Source organism: Trachemys scripta, chromosome 8 (assembly GCF_013100865.1).
Source record: "Trachemys scripta elegans isolate TJP31775 chromosome 8, CAS_Tse_1.0, whole genome shotgun sequence".
Classification (NCBI taxonomy): domain Eukaryota; kingdom Metazoa; phylum Chordata; order Testudines; family Emydidae; genus Trachemys; species Trachemys scripta.
The window spans coordinates 45,557,799-45,581,373 of NC_048305.1; the positions used below are offsets into that span (position 1 = coordinate 45,557,799).

Consider the following 23,575-nt stretch of genomic DNA (forward strand, 5'->3'; position numbering starts at 1 on the left):
CTCCGCAAAGTAAATGACCAAGACATGAAGTGTGTGCACATTGCTTGTCAGCGAGTGCAGAAGTGGCATGAGCTGATCCCAATGCACGCCTCTTCTGCTGAACCACTGGATGCAAAGTGCTTCGGCCCAGCTGAGATCGAGATGCCATTCTGGCTACTGTCTTGTGGGCTCAATGAACTACAGAGTGCCTGCAAATCAAGATACTGCATATGGTCAATGTAGCTTCTGAAACAAACAAGCACATTGATTTAGTTCCATTTTGTCATTCCCTACCATATTTTCCTAGGTGCAGACATAAGTCCTGTAACACCTCTATTTCCAGCTCCCTACTGCCTGCACCTGATGTGGGTCAAAACACCCTGTAGCCACTGATGTTACTGCCACGATCCTGAAAGAACAAGTACCAAATTTCCGGGGGATGGGGGGAGTGGTCAAGATAGCAGTAGTGCAAGGTTTTCTCAATACTGTGCCGAACTGGTATCTTGTCAGGCAACTGCCATCACCGCGTATGAACCACAGTCCCGGTTGCAGGCCCCAGATTTTTTGCAAGGCTCCTACTGTCTGTACAAGGCCCAAGCATTCATCTGCACATTCCTTTAACACCACATAAGCCCTCTTTCTCTGGTCTGTTTTCCAGTACCTTAAATACAGGGTCACCACTCCTGCAGATAGTTGCATGTCTGGTTACACTTAACGCATGGCAGGACCTGTCCGCAGCTGCCATAGGCACCAGTATACTCACTCTAAAAGCGCCAAAGAGGCAACAACAAATGCCACCTTAAATAAAATGGCCTCCCTCCCACAACTGCAGACCTATGACAGAGCCTGTGTGACGAAGTGGGGATTTTCCCTTGTTATGTTGTATGTGAGCCTATGTGAGTCTTACTGTTTTGCATGAATGCTGTGTGTGCCTCAGTTTCCCTGTGTATTGCACCAATGTCTAGGTGGTGGGAATAAGGGCATGTGATTTTTGTGGGGGTTGCTCCAGCTACCTGCATGGATGCTATGGCCACCCCTTCATAACCTGAGACCCAGGAAGGGGATGCAACCAGGTGATTCTTGGCCTGGGAAGTGAGACAAAGGCCAGAGGAGGAGCAACGGGCAGGGCAGGGGCCAGGCAGCTGGAAGCGAGTCAGTCTCAGCTGGCTCTGGGCTCCCCTCCCCCCAAGATGGACTTGGCTAAAAGTCACTGATTTCGTACTAACAAGTTCTGTTCTATGCTGTGTTCCTGTCAACTAATAAACCTTCTGTTTTACCGGCTGGCTGAGAGTCACGTCTGACTGTGGAGTTGGGGTGCAGGGCCCTCTGGCTTCCCAGGAGCCCTGCCTGGGTGGACTCGCTGCAGGAAGCGCACGGTGTGGAAGGGGATGCTGAATGCTCCAAGGACAGACCCAGGAAGGTCGAAGCTTTGTAAGCTTCTTGCCCTGGAGACAGTATGCTCAGAGAGAGGAGGCATGCTCCCTCAGAGTCCTGACTGGCTTCATATGGAGTAGTTCCAGAACATCATCCCGGTGACTCTGTGACAGCCTGTTGGAATCCTGTTAGGGTTTCCAATGTTACGGGTAACCTATCATCCTCTTGGCACACGGCCCTCCTGGACCACCCTTCTAAGAGTTCCTGCACTATGAAATGCCCACATGGGTCTGGGAAACCCACCAAGCTCCTCCTCTAGGACAGGCCCATTAGCTGGCCAGAGATAGCAGAGGGAGCCAAAGCACAGTGGATCAAAGACACTACATATCACACCACCTGGTGTGTAGGTATAGGCCACCCATGGTGAAGCCCTTCCTGTGCCTAAACTCTCTGAACTCTGTAAGGCTGGGCACCAATCAACAGAATCCTCTACTAGTCCCACAGCTGTCTTGAGCCCAGAGTTGTTGAGTCATTGCCCATGGATCCTTGCTGGCCAGTGGGACGAATTCATGGAATCTGTCGTTCTGAAATCAAGACAGAGCGTTTGTAACACCATTATCCACTCCCAGGGCATGCACTGCACAGGAAAAGGGTGTTAAGCCGCAAGAAGTGTAAAACAAAGGCCCTCACCAGCCTCATTACCCGAGCAGGCTTAGCCAACTGTCCATTTACAATATGGGCCACAGACTGGTTGTCACACCAGAAACCAACTTTTTTTTGTTCTGAAAGTTTGCTCCTCAAATAGTGACTGCCACCAGTATAGGAAAAAACTCAAGGAAGGGGATATCCCCTTTAATATCCTGCACCACAGAAGTTTCTGGCCACCTCTGTGCACGCCAATCTCCTTGAAAGTAATCCCCAAAACCTATGCCTCCTGAGGCATCCGACTACCTGCAGCTCAGTTTTGAGCCACAAGGCCGACTGCCATATTGAAACCCCCTTAAACTCTTCCAGGAATATTTCCCATACTTCTAAGTCTTCTTTCATTCTGCTTGTCGTTCTGGTCAAGTGATGGGGTTTTTGCACTCCAAAGGAGGCCAACACCAGACGGGCACAAAATGCCCAACTCGGAGCCACCAACCAGCGTGCAAAGTTTAGGAGCCCCAGGACCACCTGTAGTTCCCTCAGAGTAATTGTCTTTGCTCCTTTGAGAGCCCATATCAGTGCCCTAATCGATTCTAACTTGTTTGTAGGGAACCTAGAGACACCCAAACTGTGTCCAGTTCGATGCCCAGGTACATTACACTTTGGGTAAGGCCCTTTGTTTTTTCCTTGGCAGAGGGGACCTCAAGGTTCTTGGCTAGGTTCTGAAATGCCTGAAGCATGTGCTCACTGTTGCCTGTCCATAATCCTCCTGCAAATCAGAAATCTTTGGGATAGTGCACTGCGTGAGGCAGACCAGTCTCACACACAACTGCCGCACTCCAGCCTGGAGCTGAATCTTTCAAAAGCAGCACACAACACCGAGCACCCCATGGGCATGGCTTTATCAAAACAGTACTGGCCTTCAAACTGAAACCCAAGCAGGTTAAAGTCCCTGGGATACACTGGAAGCAACTGGAATGCAGCATTGATGCATTATTTTCCAACAGCATCCCAGAGCCACACTCCCTAACCATGGCTACTCCAGCGTCACATGACGAATATCTCACTGAACACAGCTGGGGATCAATATGGTCTTTTACCAATGAGCCCCCTGGGTCAGACAGGTGATGGATCAGCCTTTGTTCTCCCTTCACCTTCTTTAGTGCCACACTCAGGGGAGAAAGAAATCTGGCATTGGAATACACCAGAATGGGTCTCACCTGCCACTCTCCCTGCTGCCAACTTGTAAGAGCAAAGATGACCATATATATGCTCAAAGCCTCCAACAGACTTCAAGTTCTCTGCCCAGGACGGGCACCTCATGCCTTTATAAGGGATTCGAAAACCTGCTGAAAATCCATTCCATAGATCAGCAGCACCTGTTTTCCTAGGTTAGTCCTGTTGGTGTCACTAGGCATCACCCTAGGTAACTCGGGGGTTGGAAGACCACGAGAGTCGATGAAGCCCCCCCGCACTAGGCCAAAGTGAACCAAAGCCCCTGGCATGTTAACCTTTACTAACCTCACAGGCCAGCAGCTGGGAAGTGGTAGTAATAAGGCCTGCATGCTTCTGGCTGAAAGGCAAGATAACAGATCAAAGGGAAAAGGACAAAATAACGGTTCAAAGAAGATTTACTAACAAGCCAGACTTATAGCCACCAAGATGACTTAACTGCTTAAATGTAACTGCTGTAAAAGGAGGGAGGGGGAAAGGAAGAAGGGGGGGGCAATAGGAGAAAAAGGGGAAAAAAAGGAAAGTATAAAAAAAACTGCTTATGTTGGTATGCTTAATTTGAGACATGCTGGTCTCCTAGTGCCTATTCAGAGCTCTTGAATAAACTTTGTCTGCTTCTCCACCCTGGTGTGTTCATTGGCGCGAAGCACACCAGGCAACGAACCCTGCTGTTGCCCCCTCGGGCCCTCTGTGCCAGCAACAGTCCCACAACAAGTTCCATTACACCCATATCTTAACTGGAGGAGCCTTTTCCATGGTTATTGCCTCCCCCGTAGCATCTCCTGAAGCACTGGGACCTTGCAAGACCCCCTTTCCTACTGCCTTGTTGGAACCACCTTTCCCCTCATAATAGGAGAGTGCACTATGCTGATCCCTGGACCTCCTACAACAGTGCTTGTACCTGCCTTGGGAATTAAAACATTTCCATTATTAAAATGCAAAGCGCACATGGGATTTTACATCTGCATTTTGAAGCTGAGGTTTCAGCACTGGCAACCCACTGTCCGTGAATGCCAGCTTGGCGGGGCCATAAAGAATCACACTCCAGCCAAAGGTCCTATCTATTTTACCTCAGGGTAAATCAGGCTCTTCTGCCTAAATTCTCTGTCATACCTTACCCATGCCACCCCCACATATGTGGCATGAGCCCTCTCTATTAAGTCCTGCTACTTAAACAAGGAAATTCACCTCTTGGGGCTCCTGTCACAAATTGTACAGGCATAAATGCAAAAGGCTGTGCACCAGTTCTCAAGAGTTTGAGGCACCTTCAGTCTGCAGGGTTTGTCCTTCCTCATTTGTGCTTTTTGTCTCCTTCCTCAGCTTGCTCTTCCCCAAAGTCAATAAATCCAAACATTCTCCTTTCCAAATCTTTTCTTTAACCCCTTTAGTCAGATGATTCCTGAGTGGGCAATCTGATCCCGCATAAGCTGTCCTGTCTCCTGCCTGTGTTTCGTTAGGAATGCCACCTGACGACACATGGAGGACCCTCCCCCCACCCCAACCTCACCCATCTTCCTTTGCATCCTGGAGGAGGACGACAACAACTGCTGCTGCAGCAAGTTGGTGAGTAACCGTTCCTCTGCTGGAATGGAGCATAAATGGTTCCACAAGGCCCCTGTGCAGGGCTAAATCCCAGGAGCTGGGGAATGCTGACCAATCAGCATCCCTCTCCCCAGCTGTCCAACAAATGCCAGAGACTCCCAGAAAGGAGCTACCTATTGTCCCTTGGCAAGCATCTTCCTCCCTTGCCGCTGGGGCTGTCCCCTTTTCACCACCGGCCCCATCAGTTTCTCCACCCATTGATGCAGGTGGGTGGCATTTGTGCTAGAAGCTTCTAGAATGTGGGCTCAACCTATGCAGGGGTTTGAAGATTCCAAAGATGCAACACCATGTAATCAAAGTCCTAGCTAAACAGTTACATGCCAATTGGCAATTTTTATTATTTAGCAGAAGAGTTCTCAAACTGGGGGTCGGGACCCCTCAGTGGGTTGTGAGGTTATTACATGGGGGGGGGGTTGCAAGCTGTCAACCTCCACCCCAAGCCTCACTTTGCCTCCAGCAGTTATAATGGCGTCAAATACATTAAAAAGTGTTTTTAATTTATAAAGGGAGATCACACTCAGAGGCTTGCTATGTGAAAGGGCTCACCAGTAAAAAAGTTTGAGAGCCCCTGATTTAGTACATAGAGGAATCCTTCAAGGCTGATGGCATCTTGTTATGAGAAGAGATATTTACAGGTGAGGTGTGTATGGGGCGGGGGAAATGTCACTCTCATACTCACACAAAGAATTTATTTGGAGGAGACTTGCAAGTGGTGGGAAGAAAGAAAGGGAGAAAGAAGGCTTTGGATTTAAGAGATCACATCCACCATCTGAAGGCTGTATCCACAGAAACAGCAGGTGGAGTCAGTGGACTGAGGTCCAAATAGCAGCTCTGCAAGTTTCATAGGATGCTTTATTTCCCACTTCCTGTTATATGACCGTTGACCTAATCATCTCAGCCCCAATGCCGGATGGAGAGTTTTTGCCTGCCTTTATCTATCTGAGTCACAGTTACTCTCACTCACCTTGACACTGTAGTTTTAGATATTGTTGATAAATATCTGATTTTCTAACTGCTTGTGTCCTTGAAAGATAGATATCTGTTTGCTCTTTTTATATCTAATGATTACAGTTTGCTATATATTTCAGATAAGATTTCTTTGGACATGAGGGATGTCAGATGTCTTAAAATCAGATGGAATGGCAAGACTACTTGAGAAAGGAATTCCGAAGCTGTACAAAGGAGGTTATTTAATGGACAGTGCCTGCCTGAAGGGTCACTGAGCCACAGATGCAATCTTCCCAAGAAAAGTAAAAACAAAAAACCCAAGTAAATATTCAATAAAGGTTCAAAAGGGGGTTCCATTACACTTCTGATTTATGTTGCACAGAGCAGTACAATATTGCAAGGTGAATTTTGTAAAGAAGTGGTACTATGCTGTCCATTTCTGATGAGAACCAGAGGGATCTTTCTTCAGTAATTATCAGGTGTCACTGAAAATATGAAGCACTTCTTCCCTCCGCCCCCCGAGATAGCCAACTGATACACCATGCGGCAGCTCACTGGGCTAGCCTGCAACATATCTAAATATGCAGAGAGTCCATCATAATGATGAGGCATTTTATATATTTATCTTTCATGAAAGACAATTACACTGCAGCCTCACTGCTTTGCAAACTCCAGGCCTGATGCACTAGTTGATTAACTAGCAGAAAGCCCTAATTAAAACTGAACTCATTAGTTTAATTCTTAACTTTACATCCCTGTTATTATCAGGAAAAGTTATATAACAAAACACTTCCCCAGTTTCCTCAGCTCAAGTTACCCAAGAGGAAAAACAGCAATGAAAATACATTTTAATATTAAAAAGTTTTCATTTGGGCTCATTTTAAAAGGGTTTTATCTTCATTTGTTTTTAGATCAAAGGCAACAAATTCTGATTCAAGAAAATTAATGTTAGAACATTTTCAGAGCTCATGTTTTTTAATAGCTAAATGCTTGGGGAGAGAAACTAAAGGAAGCTCTGTCTTGCCATCAGCTGGCAATAAAAGATGGGTGTGTGTAGAGCAAGTTTTACTTCAAAAAACTTGAAATTAAATTACCTTTCCTTATTAATCTTAAAAAAAAAAATAGATCAGTTTGATGAGACTCAAAGCTTTTTACTCTGAAGATGTCCCTTGTCAGTCTTCCATTTTGGAATTATTTGCATACATAACTATTACTGAAATAGGCAGGAGGTTTAAAACAAATATAAGGAAGTACTTCTTCACACAACACAGTTAACCTGTGGAACTCCTTGTCATGGGATATTGTAAAGGCCAAAAGTATAACTGGGGGGGTCAAAAAAGAATTATATAAGTTCATGAAGGATAGGTCCATCAATGTCTGATAGTCAAGATAATCGGTGACACCATCCCATACTGCCAGAAGCTGAGACTGAATGAACAAAATGGGTTTTCATACAGTCTAATGCAAATTTAGAAGAATGTAGGCTGTATCTACAAAATGGGGAATTGGGTTCTGGAAAGCAGTGACTCTGGAATGGATTTAGGATTTATAGTGGACAAGCAACTCAATACGAGTTTCCAGTGTGATACTTTGGCAAACAGGGCCTATGTGAGCCTTGGATATATAAACAGGCGAGTGGGGAGTAGGAAGGTGATTTTACTTCTGTATACAGCATTGGTAAGACCAATACTAGAATACTACATGGTCCATAATATATTGTCCATATTTTAAAAAGGATGTTGAACAATTGGAGAGAGTGCAGAAAAGAGCCATAAAAGTTATTCAAGAGCTGGAGAAAATGCCTTACAGCAAGAGACTTAACGAGCTCAATTGTTTGGTTTATCAAAAAGATGGAAGATGTCTTGCTTATGGTGTAAGTACCTTCACAGGAAAAAAATACCAGGTACTAAAGAGCTCTTCAAGGTAATGAAGAAAAGCGTAACAAGAGCCAATGGCTAGAAATGAAAGACAAATTTTGAACAGTAAAGATGATTAACCACTGGAACAAGCTACCAAGAGAAGTTGTGGTTTATGCATTATTGGAGTCTTCAGATCAAGACTGGATGTCTCTCTGGAAGAGACGCTTTAGTCAAACTCAAGTTATTGGCCTCAATACAGGGATAACTGGGTAAAATTCTGTGGCCTGTGTCATATAGGTGTTGTCAAACTAAATTATCTAAAGATCACTTCTAACCTTAATATCTATGTATTTATGAAAACAACAAGGAGTCTGGTGGCACCTTAAAGACTAACAGATTTATTTGGGCATAAGCTTTCGTGAGTAAAAACCTCACTTCTTCGGATGCATAGAGTGAAAGTTACAGACGCAGGCATTATATACTGACACATGGAGAGCAGGGAGTTACTTCGCAAGTGGAGAACCAGTGTTGACAGGGCCAATTCAATCAGGGTGGATGTAGTCCACTCCCAATAATAGATGAGGAGGTGTCAATTCCAGGAGAGGAAAAGCTGCTTCTGTAGTGAGCCAGCCACTCCCAGTCCCTATTCAAGCCCAGATTAATGGTGTTGAATTTGCAAATGAATTTTAGTTCTGCTGTTTCTCTTTGAAGTCTGTTTCTGAAGTTTTTTTGTTCAATGATAGTGACTTTTAAATCTGTAATAGAATGACCAGGGAGATTGAAGTGTTCACTTACTGGCTTGTGTATGTTACCATTCCTGATGTCTGATTTGTGTCCATTTATTCTTTTGCGGAGGGACTGTCCGGTTTGGCCAATGTACATGGCAGAGGGGCATTGCTGGCACATGATGGCATATATGACATTAGTGGATGTGCAGGTGTATGAGCCCCTGATGGTGTGGCTGATGTGGTTGGGTCCTCTGATGCTGTTGCCAGAGTAGATATGGGGACAGAGTAGGCAACGAGGTTTGCTACAGGGATAGGTTCCTGGGTTGGTGTTTCTGTGGTGTGGTGTGTAGTTGCTGGTGAGTATTTGCTTCAGGTTGGGGGGTTGCCTGTAAGCGAGGACTGGCCTGCCTCCCAAGGTCTGTGAGAGTGAGGGATCATTTTCATAGCTGCGCTCCAGCTGTAGGAATTACGATACCTTCAGGCAGATATCAAGGGCCATGATGGAAAGGGGCCATGACCAGGATGCACTGCAGTGCAGGCTTAAAGTGAAGGAGCTGCGGAATGCCTACCACAAAGCCCGCGAGGCAAACCGCCGCTCCGGTGCTGCCCCCACGACCTGCCGTTTCTACAAAGAGCTGGATGCGATACTTGGGGGAGACCCCACCTCCACTCCGAGCACCACCATGGACACTTCAGAGCGGGGGGAGGAGGAGGAGGAGGAGGAAAGCGGGAGTGAGGGTGCTGGGGCGGGGGGAGAAACACCGGAATCCCTGGAGGCATGCAGCCAGGAGCTCTTCTCGAGCCAGGAGGAAGGTAGCCAGTCACAGCGGCCAGTATTTGGTGGAGGGCAAACAGAAGAGCAGGTTCCCAGTAAGCGTTTTTTTGTTTTTTTGTGGGGAAGTTTTTTTTTCCGGTAAGGAATTTTTTTGGTGCGGGCTCTTTGGGAGAGGAGGGTTAGGGCTGCATGCATGCCTAGATGCCGAATAGTGCATTGATGTGGTCTATCACATCGTGGTAATCGGCCTTGGTAATCTCTTCGAAAGTTTCATCCAGAACGTGGGCAATGCGCTTGCACAGGTTTATTGGAAGAGCCACCGTGGTCCTTGTCCCAGTCAGACCAACGTGTCCGTGCCACTGTGCCGCGAGGGGTGGGGGGGACCATTGCTGCACACAGGAAAGTTGCATATGGGCCAGGGCGAAAGCCGGATTGCAATAGAAGACCCTCCCTTGCTTCCCAGGTCACCCTCAGCAGCGAGATATCTTCCAGGATAAACTCCTGTGGAAAATGTTGGGACAGCGTTCAGTGTAGGTGCCCCCTGCAGCTGTTGGCTCTCCCCAAGGCACAGAAACCCAGAGGACAGTACAGCCCTGAAACAATCAGTTCCCCTTACTCATCATTTTGGGGCTCTCGTGGGTTATGTGCGCTCTCTTTGGGACAGGAAAATTATGCTATTGTGTAGACTGTGTTTGCCCTCAAGTGTGGGGGAATCATTACTCTGTTTGGTATAAACAATGCTGCCTCTGTTAAGTGTTGCATTTTGCCTTTACAAACGCAACTTTGCGATCTCAGTCATCCGTGTTATCACCGGCTGAGAGACTGCAAAAACTCCGGAAGAGACCGCGAAAAAGCAAAAACGACATGCTGCACAAAGTGATGCATCAATCTCTTACAGAAAATCAAAAAGCGCAGAAGTGGAGAGAGAGCGAAAGCAGGATCCGCAAGGAAAACGCAGCGCACCGGAAGCAAAGCACGGATCAGCTGATAAGTATCATGGAGCGCCAAGCGGACTTTATCCAGGCGTTTGTAGCCATGCAGGCAGAGCACTACCGCGCCCATCCCCCCCTGCAACCTCTATCCTAAAACTCTTGCCCTTGTGCCCCCATGTCACCTCCAACCCACTTTCCTCAACATCCGGGTTCTTACCGCCACCAGCTGCCTCCAACACCTGTATCTTCACAATCAGCCCTGAGAACTACGACCCTTACCCTCTGCACTCAACCCCCATCGCCATGTAGTATAGCCATCCTGAAGTGCAGCACTCTTTGCACAGCACTCCCCACAGGACATACGCAAATCTATGATTGTACCGTTCCCTACCCCACCTCCTTGCCCTTTCTGATTCCCAGACAGTTGTGTTTCTTTCAATAAATGAATTTTCTTTTCAATAAATGGATTTTTTGGTTTTGAAAACATTCTTTATTATTGCATAAAGTAAAAGATACCTTAAAAGATACCTTAGCACAGGAAAGAAACAGGCACTGCAAATCAGCTTAGCAAACACAGATTCCTACTGACATTGTAACCACTGCACTTCACTTCCGTGCAGGGCACCAGACATTACTGCTGGTTTTCAGCCTCAAATTGCTCCCTCAAGGCATCCCTAATTCTTGCAGCCCCGTGCTGGGCCCTTCTAACAGCCCTGCTCTCTGGCTGTGCAAATTCAGCCTCCAGGTGTTGAACATCGGAGGTCCATGCCTGAGTGAAGCTTTCACCCTTCCCTTCACAAATATTATGGAGGGTACAGCACGCGGATATAACCCCGGGGATGCTGTTTTCGGCCAAGTCCAGCTTCCCATACAGAGATCGCCAGCGGCCCTTTAAACGGCCAAAAGCACACTCCACAGTCATTCGGCACCGGCTCAGCCTGAACCGTTCCTTGCTGCTGTCAAGGATCCCTGTGTAGGTTTCATGAGCTATGGCATTAACGGTAAGCGGGGTCTCCAACGATCACAATGGGCATTTCGACTTCCCCTACTGTGATATTCCGCTCTGGGAAAAAAGTCCCAGCCTGCAGCTTCCTGAACAGGCCAGTGTTCTGAAAGATGTGTGCATCATGCACCTTTCTGGGCCAGCCTGCGTTAATGTCAATGAAACACCCACGGTGATCCACAAGTGCCTGGAGAAGCATAGAGAAATACCCCTTCCGATTAACGTACTCGGATGCTAGATGGGGTAGTGCCAGAATAGGAATATGCGTCCCATCTATCGCCGCTCCACAGTTAGGGAAACCCATTTGTGCAAAGCCATCCACAATGTCCTGCATGTTACCTGGAGTACGGTTCTTCTGAGCAGGATGCGATTAATGGCCCTGCAAACTTGCATCAACACAATTCCAACGGTCGACTTTCCCACTCCAAACTGGTTCGCAACCGATTAGTAGCTGTCTGGAGTTGCCAGCTTCCAGATTGCAATAGCCACCCGCTTCTCCACCGGCAGGGCAGCTCTCAATCTCATGTCCTTGCGCCGCAGGATGGGGGGCGAGCTCCTCACACAGTCCCATGAAAGTGGCTTTTCTCATCGGAAAGTTTTGTAGCCACTGCTCGTCATCCCAGACTTGCATGACGAGGTGATCCCACCACTCAGTGCTTGTTTCCCGAGCCCAAAAGCAGCGTTCCACGGTGCTGAGCATGTCCGTGAATGCCACAAGCAATTTTGTGTCGTATGCGTTACACAACTTGCTATCATTGTCAGACTTCTCACTGTCACTTTGGATCTTAAGGAATAGCTCGACTGCCAAACATGACGTGCTGGCGAGACTCGTCAGCATACTCCTCAGCAGTTCGGGCTCCATTTCCCGCAGACCAAAACGGAACACAGATCGCGCTGCACAGAAACTGTTGAAAGATGGCACCAAATGTGGATGGAAACACAGGGATTGCTGGGATGCAAAGCGATGCATCACAGGGCGTTGGGACAGGATCCAGAATGCCCCCCCCACCCCCTTCCCACAACCCACGGTGCCAGAATGGGAAGAGGTGCTCTGTGGGATAGCTGCCCATAATGCACTGCTCCCAATGCTGCTGCAAGTGCCGCAAATGTGGCCATGACAGTGCGCTGGCAGCTGTCAGTGTGGACAGACTGCAGCACTTTCCCTACTCAGCTTTAGGTTTAACTCACAGCGCTGTACAGCTACAAGTGTAGCCATACCCTAAGGCAAAAATAAATAAAGTGATTTGCCTAAGATTTCCCCAAAAATCTGTGGCAGATCCAGGAAGAGAACCTAATTCTCATGATGCTTAGTCCTTTGCCTTAGCCACAGAACCATCCTGCCTCCCCGATGCATAATCAGCTGCAACATTTTAAAAATATTTATATACTTTCCATAAAAACAATATTTGATCTCATTCATTTCTTAGCCAGACCAGACACCTAGCAAGACTTCCAAGCTGCATATCTCATCATAGGTGCTGGAACTAGGGGGCTGAAGTAGTAATAACAATCAAAATACATGGTTTCCTCCTTCAGGACCCCCACTATAAAAATTCTTACAGCACCACTGTATCTCATGGAAAATTTTCAAAGTGGTCTTTTTTCTAAAAGTATATCATGTAGAAGGTCCTGTATTTCACTTCTCATCTTTAATACTTGGAATGTTTACATTCAAACACATTTGTTTCCTAGCCACTAGAAAGCTGCATGTACGTGACAGGACAAAAATCAAAAAGAAAACTAGCAGCTCACTAACCCTTCTTTCAGAAACTATAGCTACAAAGAACAACACTTCAAGGGTTATCAGGCTCAAGGACACATAGTTCAGAGGTTCAAAGAAACCAGCAGAAGAACAAGAAACCAACTCTACATGTAAATGATGGGCCTAAAATGGGACTCCAGATATGCAGCTAATGGGTTGGGGGGGAACAGCAGACCACTAAACCAAAAGGGTGCCCACATGATCTTAACCTGAGATCATGCTAAGTGTTGAGACTTAATTCCTAAGGATAGAGAAGGGAAGAGGCTCTTTAAGAGCACAAGCAAAGGAAAAAAGAGAATCTAGATCTCCTCCTGGAAGGAGACCAGGAATAGAAAAGTACATGAGACAGGCATTCTATGAGATCAAGGTCATCATATGAGGGTTATGGTAGCTGCTGAAATACCAGGGCAGTTTGGCATTAAAAGCAGACAAAGTCAGGTTTAAGGAGAGTAACTCTCCACATCTGAACACCATAATCTAGAACAGTGGTCCTCAAGCTTCATTGCACCATGACCCCCATCTGACAACAAAAATTACTACACAACTCCAGGAAGGAGGACCAAAGCCCAAGCCCTCCCAAGCCCCACTGCCCTAGGCAGGGGGGCCAAAGCTGCCCCAGGGCTTCTGCCCCGGGTTGGGGGCATGTAACCTTAGTCCTCCTGCCCAGGGCTGAAGCCCTCAGGCTTTGGCTTCAGTCCTGGGCAGTGGGGCTTGGGCTTCTGTTTCAGCCCCGGGCGGCGGTGCTTGGGCTTTGGCTTTGGTCCTGGCCCCAGCACGTGTAACATCAGCCTTGGTGACCCCATTTTTGGGGTCCCGACCCACAGTTTGAGAACCCCTGCAAGAAGGGGGCTTCTTTCACCCAAAAGACCAACTGCTAGGCAAACATATTTCCCTGCAAGATGGCTGACCTCCACAGCAAGGTTTCTCTTTACATAGAGAAACAGGGGTTTGGATTCATCCCACAGATACATATTCTGAGGGGTTAGGATAAGATACCACCGCTGTATTGTCTGCCCTGAAGAAACATGAAGTTCTCGGTCTAACAGCTTCTGAAAGCTAAAAGCATCCTCCTCACAGCCCTGAGTTCTAACACATTTGTGTTTATTATATGCTCTAGAGAAGACCATTTCATAGGAACATTCTAGATCATTCAGCACCCTAAACTACCCAAAGACTGCCATCTGTGGTCATTATAAACCAATGTGTGTGGTCTAATAGATGCTTCTAACTAAGTATTGGAGCAGAGCATTGGCAAAAGCAATAGGAGACCAGGCCCTGGACAGCACACCATTTCTTGGACCAAAACACAAGGACCTGTCCTGTGAAAAAGACAATGCCTCATCTGTTTTGAGCTGACCAGAACCATAGAAGAATAGGCAGAAAGGACCAAATGCACAGGTGGTAAAGGAGGAACTGGAAAAGTTAGTAACCAACCCTACATACAAGACCATAAATACCCAAACAGGTGATGCTGAAGCATCTGGCATAGAAGACTTCCTCCTGACACTACAGAACCCAACAACAAGGTACACAGCAATGAAGGAAATTAAAACAATAGACCCAGTGCCAAGGCACTCAGCCCTGACACACCTGAAAGCTAAGCTCCCAAGGATCCCTGGCACAGAAAACATTCCTGATATTCAGAGCTGTCCTGGCCCTGGGTCAGTCACAGTGTCAGATATTCTCATGGTTCCATTTGTACCGTGTCTTTCTAGGCTCTGAAGAGCCATCACTGCATCTGGGAGCAGAAGTCTTGAAGAGACAAAGGTTTCTGTAATGGACGAACAGGGGTAGCAACACATAACCACCAAGTTTCCACTCAATGTATGTGGCAGTCAGAAAAAAACTGTCCCTGTACTTCAAGGAAACAAATAGAATGTACACACACCCCAATGGACATTTACCCAGAAACTTCTGAGCTTGTGCGCTAAAGTGCACACATCACCCAGCGTAGGGATCAGTTCAGACAATGCTCAAAGAAGCCTGTAATAATAATGGCCACCATAATACATAACAAAATAAGTCCATTCACCACTAAATATAAAGTCTCACTCACAGTACTATGAGGCCACCTGTATTTGTTCTCACTCACTAAAAGCTTCCAAAGAGATAGGACACAAAAGCATTGTTCACCATGCATTCATAATGTAGTATTTTCATTAAGAATAATGGTAACCAAAGCTAAATAAAGAATAGGTTGTGCTGACCACAGAACAAAGGCTGTGCATATCTATTTGGTACAACTTTTAAGCAACGTTTTTAAAGTGTCACATATTCCATCACTCTACTCGAAAAAGGCAAAGCACTTCACTTAAAACATGAGCTGTTGACTTGGCTTGAGAGTAATGTGTTTGACTTTATCTATAGTCTCTCAAAAGTCCATATGCTATACATGTAATGAATATTAAATCTCTCTCGTGGCCAGCACAGAGAATTTGATGAGTCTCCGGACATTTACAAGACTGTCGTTTTTTTGAGAAGCTGGCGTAGTATAGAATATATTTACAAATGCAGCCCACTTTGTTTGCAACTATAGTTCAAAACCAGCTGGGCAGCCCTGATACGAGTCTCATAAATCAGAACAATTCTAGCAGAACTTTCCTTTCAATTGTAAGATCACCCATGACATCCAAATTTTTACTTCTCCTGACAAAACACCCCCAGATATTGCTGACATCACCAGACTTGGTCAAGAGAAAATGCCAGCTGCTTAAGAGCTCTCATGTCACTCACAATGTTTAATGAAAGGCTTTTTCTTCATGCCTGAGGCTGTAAGAGAATACAGGATTTATATAGCTATGGGAGTACTAGGGGCATAAGATGTGATATACGAGCAATACTTAAACTAACCTCTGTTCCGACCATAAAATTATCAATCTGACTAAACAGCAAGACCACAATGGATCACTACCCAATATCCAGGAAATTGCCAAGACTGCTTTTAAAAGAGGAAGCACAGAAAACCCCACTTAAAAGTAAGTCTTCCACCAGATATCTCTCTTAATTAGTGAAGTATTTCATTTTAAACACCTAGCCCACTGCCTTTCAAACCGACACACAAGATCCATCCCTTCCCATACAAATGCCAGACCATTCTATACCAACGTCTAGGACACCCCTCAATGGCCAAATCCTCCTGTACCCTTCCACAACATGTCCCCAGTTGCCAAAGTTTGCAAGCAGCTCTAGTGTGCAACAACACCTGAGCTGCCAAACCCTCAACCTCTTTTGCCATCTGCCCCCAGTCCAATCTCATCCCTAGCCCTTAGCGCCATCTACCAACCCCTCAACACCTGAGAAGCCCCTCAACTTCACAAATCAAAATGAGTTGCTAATACCCTCTTATACTCACACATATAGTCTCCTTCCCCTTGACAATATTAAGAAAGGTGTCCCTCACCTGTGACCCAGCTGGCAAGGGGGTTACAAGAATATCCTGATACTAGTATGTACATTCTGGTTCACCAAAGAATCTCATGTGAGGTCTTAAATGAAAGCCAGGCTCACAATGGCACATTTGCATGCAGAGTCAGAGAGCTATGAAGTCAACAGGAAGAGCACACAATGAAGGAAGAGAATCTTATCTTGCAATAGGCTTGAAACATTGGCTGGATTATATAAATGGGGAACAAAGACATCCCACCATTCTGCACCTAGGAAGAAACCGGACAGCATGTTTACATTCATGAAAACAGAATCTCAACCAACCTGGGTTGAAAACACTGCAAAGGACTCGGGGGGGGGGGGGGTAAGATAAACGTCTTTAGACAGAAGGTTAGCCTGTTAAATTAAGTTTAGCCTCTAGAAAGCATGTTATGATTTTGTTTTATATCTAGCCTGTTTCAGTTATCCTTACTCACTGTCTCTTGAATCTTTGACAATCAACTTATTGTGGTTTTCACTGTAAATATACCTCAGTGCTGTGTTATTAAGCTAGGTGATGATCCTGAGTTGAATCATACAAGCTGGAGTGTACACTATTCCCTTGGGGACAGCAGATGTGGTATTTCTCTGAGTGTTCAGTGGATAAGGGACTAGACACTACAGGGGATGCTTTGAAGGGGGTCAGGACTGAGATGCACCTATTGTTAACCTGCAAGACAAAGTAAGGGCTTGCAGACTGCTTGAGTGGCTAACAGACTGGTGGTGTAAGGGAACTAACACCCAGTTAAACACAAGCAAGCCTCTGAGGGGCTGCAGGGGGTAACAAGGGGACTCTCAGTCCTGGGTATCCCAAGAACCATGGCATCACCCCATTGTAGTTTTTTTTTTTTTTTTTTTTTTTTTTTTTAAACTTATTCCACTTTAATAGAAAAGGAGCCAGGAAAGATCCTAGGACTACAGGTTGGAGAGTCTCTTCATAGTACTGGGGAAACTGTTGTACTAGTCTATCTTTAATTAGATTTCCCCAACAGTCAGGTAAGTATAAACTTGATAAGATCAAACCTGCACAGCTCCTGTCAGAGAAAATTGTGTTTCTCTAACCTGCTACAACTGTGGGTTCTTTATTTTTTAAATTGGAGCAATAGATAAAGGTGACCCAGGGGATCCAATTTACTTGAAGTTTCTTAAAAAAAAAAAACCAAGCGAAAAAGGAGCAAAGTCTTATTATATAACAATGAAAAATTAATAAATAGGCCAGCATTTCCCAAAAGACAGGGGCATGCCCCCCCAGGGAATATGAAGGATTGGCAAGGGGGCACAGGTAGATCCCTCAATTTTTCTCTAGGGCATGCTGGGCTGGCCTCCACCCAAGCACCCTGCACACGGCCCGTTCCCTCCACCCCTTTTCAGATACTAGCTACTGTAGCTGGTTGTTCTATAGCACAAGTGGTAGAAGTCTGCTGCAGACCTGAACATTCATGGCTCATACCTTGCTGAGGATCATGGTAGGGATGATACAGTTGCACAATTGTATTTGTTTACCTTTTTCCTTTCTGTAAAATGTGGATAATAAAATCACCCAATATCCCAATGGTGTTGTGCAGATAAACTCATTAACATTTATAAAGCACACCACCGAGGAACGTAATAATTTTACACGCAGCACAGACTACACAATGAACAAGGAAGATAAAAAGAAATTTTGAATAATAATCCATTCACAGAATGAGGCAGGGATCCTATGGAAAGGTAGTATCTGATCAAGTAATTCAAGACTCTGTAATAATGCACTCACACAAGCGAACTAAATTAAGGTTGCACCAACAACTTTAATTCTGGCATTTCATAACTTCTGAGTGCTTGCCTTTGCCACCTGAACACTCTTTTAATGTAGTGTTTGTTTTTATTTACCATATTTTAGCAATTTAAGGCTTAAGTCAAGAGCAAGCTAGTGAAGATTACTGAACACATTATGTTTTGGCTATTAAAAACCAGTGGGATTATGAGAAGTTCCAGAAGGCTTTGAACACAGTGGGAGATTGGACAGCACAATGGCAGATGAAAGTCCATTTAGATAAGCATAAGTTAACGAATGCTGACAAATACGTTCAGTTTTGCATACACAATATTGTGTCCAAGATAGAGTATAATTTTTGGTCAGATAATTTTTTTGATTCAGGAACTTCTATTACTGCCAACTTTGCCCTTCTCCAGAAATTTCCACAACTCATGACATGGAAAAGTTACTGGAGGAAACAGGCTGTTTGCAACCACCACTGACTGCCCTGGAGAGCAAAACTGAAGTCCCTGTATGTCCATTTTGGTTATATGTTATTTTGTTAAACCTAATTTTACGGGTTACTGAGAACAAACATATCTAATCAAACATTTAAAGGTAATTCTTTTTCTCTAAAATAACTAGTACATATATACCTTTTTTTCTACTTTTCACGTTTAGCCATTAAAAGCAACCAATAGCTACTTGAAAATATGGCATGCTCTAAAGTTTACCCAAAATTATTACAGACTATGACCCAGATGGGACAATGAACTCAATGGGACCATGCACGTGTGTAAGCGTTTGCAGTGTTGGGACCTTTCTTCCCCATGGCAAACTACTTTGAATAGTCTGTTTACAACTCAAAAGACTGGTGTAAACCCTCACACTGACAGGTTTATAACACTTAAAAAAACATTCAAGTAAAAATACTTTGATGCTGAACTCTATAAGAGGGATATACATCAGGCAAAATACCTGTTTTGGCAGTGACAAGCTGTAGAACCAATGGTCGCCTTGTTACAATTCCAGATCCTCGTGGAAGGAAATCCCTACAAGAAAAATCCGAATGTAAATAAGGGGAGCATGATCACAACTGAGAAAGTCGGACAATGGAATTTTTACCAATATGGATCATTCCTTTAACAAAAAACAAAAAAAAGATGCTACACCATTGTTACATTCACAGTGGACACGCAGAGAAGTTAGATTAAAAAATAAAATACTCTTTCTGGAATGTTGCAACATAAAGTCAATGTTATTTCTTAGAATCAAGCACCTCAACACACAAGAGCCAAAACCAGACACACACAGAGCAGACAGCTTCCTATGGCAGAGCAGCACAACTCACCCCACCTTGCTCTAGGCTGGCTCTTTGCAGACTGACTGCTTCATGCCGAGATCACACACTTCTCTACAGAGCCCCCTAGCCTGCAAGCAGGATCAGGAAGCCCCTTAAAAATCTGAAAAGGATAGCTTGTAATTTGAACACAGTTTTCAGCAAACCAAAACCTTCACTTAAAAAAAAAATTGTAGTACATAAGGGAGAAACTCTTGTTAAACATTTAAACTTGGTAGACTTAAATTTCATCCAGCTAATGTAATGGAACCCAGGATTTAAAATGCAGGGCCAAAGGAACAGTTCACAAATTAAGGAATCTTTTAGGGTTTTTTGGATTTTTTTGGCTACTCACTCTAGTTGAAGTGAATTGGACTGATAGCCAAGAGAACTCAGATATAATTCTCATCTTCAAAAGAATTAAATTGCATCTATTTTTCTTCTAACACCTCCACACCCAATAATGAGAATTTTGTCATTCGTCGGGAGGGAGTTGAAAGGCTTCCTTGTAGGAATTTTTTCAGGGTCAGAGACCCCTCAATGTGTCTATGCACTCAATGTAGTGTGTTCTCCCACAGTCTGGCCTTTCCCCCATCCCTTCCCCCCCTTATGCCATGAACCCCTTATACCATAGTTAGTTAATGCCGGTAAAGGACTTAGAAAAGACGGTTACTCACCGTTGTAACTGTTGTTCTTCGAGATGTGTTGCTCATATCCATTCCATTAGGTGTGCGCGCGCCGCGTGCACGATCGTCGGAAGATTTTCTACCCTAGCAACACCGGCGGGTCGGCTGTGGAGCCCCCTAGAGTGGCGCCTTCATGGCGCTGAATATATACCCCAGCCGACCCGGCGCCCCCTCAGTTCCTTCTTGCCGGCTACTCCGACAGTGGGGACGGGGGGCGGGTTTGGAATGGATATGAGCAACACATCTCGAAGAACAACAGTTACAACGGTGAGTAACCGTCTTTTCTTCTTCGAGTGCTTGCTCATATCCATTCCATTAGGTGACTCCCACGCCCAACTTAGGTGGTGGGGTCGGAGTGAGACATTGCTGTGTGCAAAACCGCTGATCCGAAGGCAGCATCGTCCCTGGACTGCTGCACTAGTGCATAGTGAGCTGTAAACGTGTGGACTGATGACCAAACCGCCGCTCTACAAATGTCCTGGATCGGAACATGTGCCAGGAAAGCAGTCGAGGAGGCTTGGGCCCTCGTGGAGTGAGCGGTGAGGTGCGGTGCTGAGACACCTGCCAGGTCATAGCAAGTCCGGATGCAAGACGTAATCCAGGAGGATAGGCGTTGTGAGGAGACCGGTGAGCCTTTCATTCGGTCGGCCACTGCAACGAAGAGTTGCGTCGTCTTTCTAAAGTGCTTTGTGCGGTCAATATAGAAGGCCAGGGCCCTTCTTACGTCCAGGGAATGCAAACGTTGATCCTGGCGAGTGGCATGTGGTTTGGGATAAAAGACCGGGAGAAATATGTCCTGGTTGATATGAAATGGAGAAACCACCTTAGGGAGAAAGGCAGGATGTGGACGAAGCTGCACTTTATCCTTATGGAAAACTGTATAAGGGGGCTCGGATGTAAGTGCCCTGAGTTCAGAAACTCGCCTTGCTGAGGTGATGGCTACGAGGAAGGCTGTCTTCCAGGACAGGTACAAAAGTGAACAGGTGGCTAGTGGTTCGAATGGAGGACCTGTGAGTTTGGAGAGGACCAGATTAAGGTCCCACGTCGGGACGGGCTGACGCTGTTGTGGGTACGTCCGGTCTAAGCCCTTGAGGAATCTAACGACCATCGGGTTAGAGAATACCGAGGACGCGAGTTCCCCGGGGTGAAAGGCTGATATAGCAGCCAGGTGAACTCTGATTGAAGATATCGCCAACCCTTGCAGTTTTAGGGAGAGGAGATATTCCAATATGAGAGGAATGGGTGCCTGCAACGGGGACGTGGCTCGTTGTTCGCACCAACAGGAGAACCGCTTCCACTTGGCCAGGTACGTGGTGCGTGTTGAGGGCTTCCTACTGCTCAGCAGAATCTGTTGGACAGAGTGCGAGCATTGCTGCTCTGCCTGGGTGAACCATGGAGCAGCCACGCCGTGAGGTGGAGTGATTGCAGGTCGGGGTGACGCAGCCGACCGTGGTCCTGAGATATGAGATCCGGACATAATGGAAGCGGGATCGGTGTCTGAACCGAGAGTTCCAACAGTGTGGTGTACCAATGTTGTCTCGGCCACGCTGGAGCGATCAGAATTACCTGTGCCTGGTCTCTGCGCAATTTGAGCAGTACCTTGTGGACCAGAGGAAACGGAGGGAAGGCATAAAACAGGTGGTCTTTCCAGGGAAGGAGAAACGCATCCGAGAGGGAGCCCGGAGCTCGACCTTGTAGGGAGCAGAACACGTGGCACTTTCTGTTGTCTCGAGATGCAAACAGGTCTATCTGGGGAAACCCCCACCTCTGGAAGATGGAATGTATGATGTCCGGACGGATAGACCACTCGTGCGTCTGGAAGGACCTGCTGAGTCGGTCCGCTAGAGTGTTCTGGACTCCAGGGAGGAACGATGCCGTGAGATGGATTGAGTGGGCGATGCAGAAGTCCCACAGGCGAATGGCCTCTTGGCATAGAATTGACGAACGTGCTCCTCCTTGCTTGTTGATGTAAAACATGGCCATGGTGTTGTCGATGAGAACTAACACACAGCGGCCACGTAGGAGATTGAGGAATGCCTGGCACGCCAGGCGCACCGCCATCAGTTCCCGAACATTGATGTGCAGGGCTAACTGGGATGCAGTCCACAGGCCTTGGGTATGGTGTTCGTTGAGATGGGCGCCCCAACCCAGAGATGACGCGTCTGTGACCAGGTGCAGAGAGGGTTGTGGGGCGTGAAATGGCATCCCCTCGCAGACCACATTGTGATCTAGCCACCAGGTGAGGGAGGCCAGGATCGAGTTCGGGACCGTGACCACCATGTTCAGGGTGTCCCGATGTGGACGGTATATTGATGACACCCAGGTTTGAAGTGGGCGAAGCCGAAGTCTGGCATGCCTGGTTACGTGCGTGCATGAAGCCATGTGACCCAGCAGGGTAAGGCACGACCTCACCGTGGTAGTTGGGAAGGCCTTGAGCCCTTGAATGAGGTTCGTGATGGTGCCAAAGCGGTTGTCTGGCAGGATGGCTTGTGCACGTCTGGAGTCTAGAACTGCGCCGATGAATTCTATTCTCTGGGTAGGTTCTAGAGTGGATTTGTCTTTGTTGAGTAGGATGCCCAACTCGTTGAATGTGTGCACTATTCTGTGGACGTGAGCTTGAACTTGCTCCTTGGTGCGACCGCGCACCAGCCAGTCGTCTAGGTACGGGAACACCTGTATCCCTTGCCGACGAAGGTACGCTGCCACGACAGCCATACATTTCGTGAACACTCTTGGGGCCGAGGATAGGCCGAAGGGAAGGACTGCAAATTGGTAGTGCACCGTGTTTACCACGAATCGCAGGAAGCGTCTGTGAGGTGGGTAAATTGAGATGTGAAAGTATGCGTCTTTCATGTCGAGGGCGGCGAACCAGTCTCCAGGATCGAGGGAAGGGATAATGGCCCCCAAAGAGACCATGCGGAACTTCAACTTTACTACGAATTTGTTGAGTCCGCGCAAGTCCAAGATGGGCCGTAGACCTCCTTTGGACTTGGGGATCAGGAAATAACGGGAGTAAAATCCCCTGCCCTTTAACTCTATCGGAACCTCCTCTATGGCCCCCATGGCCAGGAGCGTAGAGACCTCCTGTATAAGAAGTTGCTCGTGAGAAGGGTCCCTGAAGAGGGACGGGGAGGGGGGGTGGGAGGGGGGGATAGAAGAAAACTGGATAGCGTATCCCTCTTCCACCGTGCGGAGGACCCAACGGTCCGAAGTTATAAGGGACCAAGCATGGTGGAAGTGGGAGAGACGATCCCGAAAGGAGGGCGCGGAATCCTGGGGGATGACTGGTGCACCGTCCTCGACCGCACCTTCAAAAGTTTTGTCTGGGGCCTGAAGGTGGTCTAGGTGGCCCCTGGTTCTGGCCGGGTTGAGGGCCAGTCCACCGTCTCCTACCACCTCGCCCTCGCCTCCGGACCGAGTCTTGTCTCTGACGAGGCGGGGGGGGGGTAGAAGCGCTGAGGCTGCGGCCTAAATGGTCTGCGCTGAGGGCCCACAACATGCATCCCCAGGGAGCGCATGATTGTTCTCGAGTCCTTGAGGCTCTGCAGG

The 23,575-nt window shown here is 46.7% G+C and overlaps 1 protein-coding gene across 6 annotated transcripts in view; it reads right to left on the minus strand.

Annotated features, from left to right (window-relative positions):
- The window catches only part of DNM3 (dynamin 3), a 325,491-nt gene that overhangs the window by 254,774 nt on the left and 47,142 nt on the right, over positions 1-23,575 (minus strand). For all 6 annotated transcript variants that reach the window (XM_034778298.1, XM_034778297.1, XM_034778295.1 and 3 more), the window contains exon 2: positions 18,980-19,053. In XM_034778298.1, the coding sequence (XP_034634189.1) occupies positions 18,980-19,053 (74 nt within the window). The remainder of the gene's footprint in view (positions 1-18,979; positions 19,054-23,575) is intronic.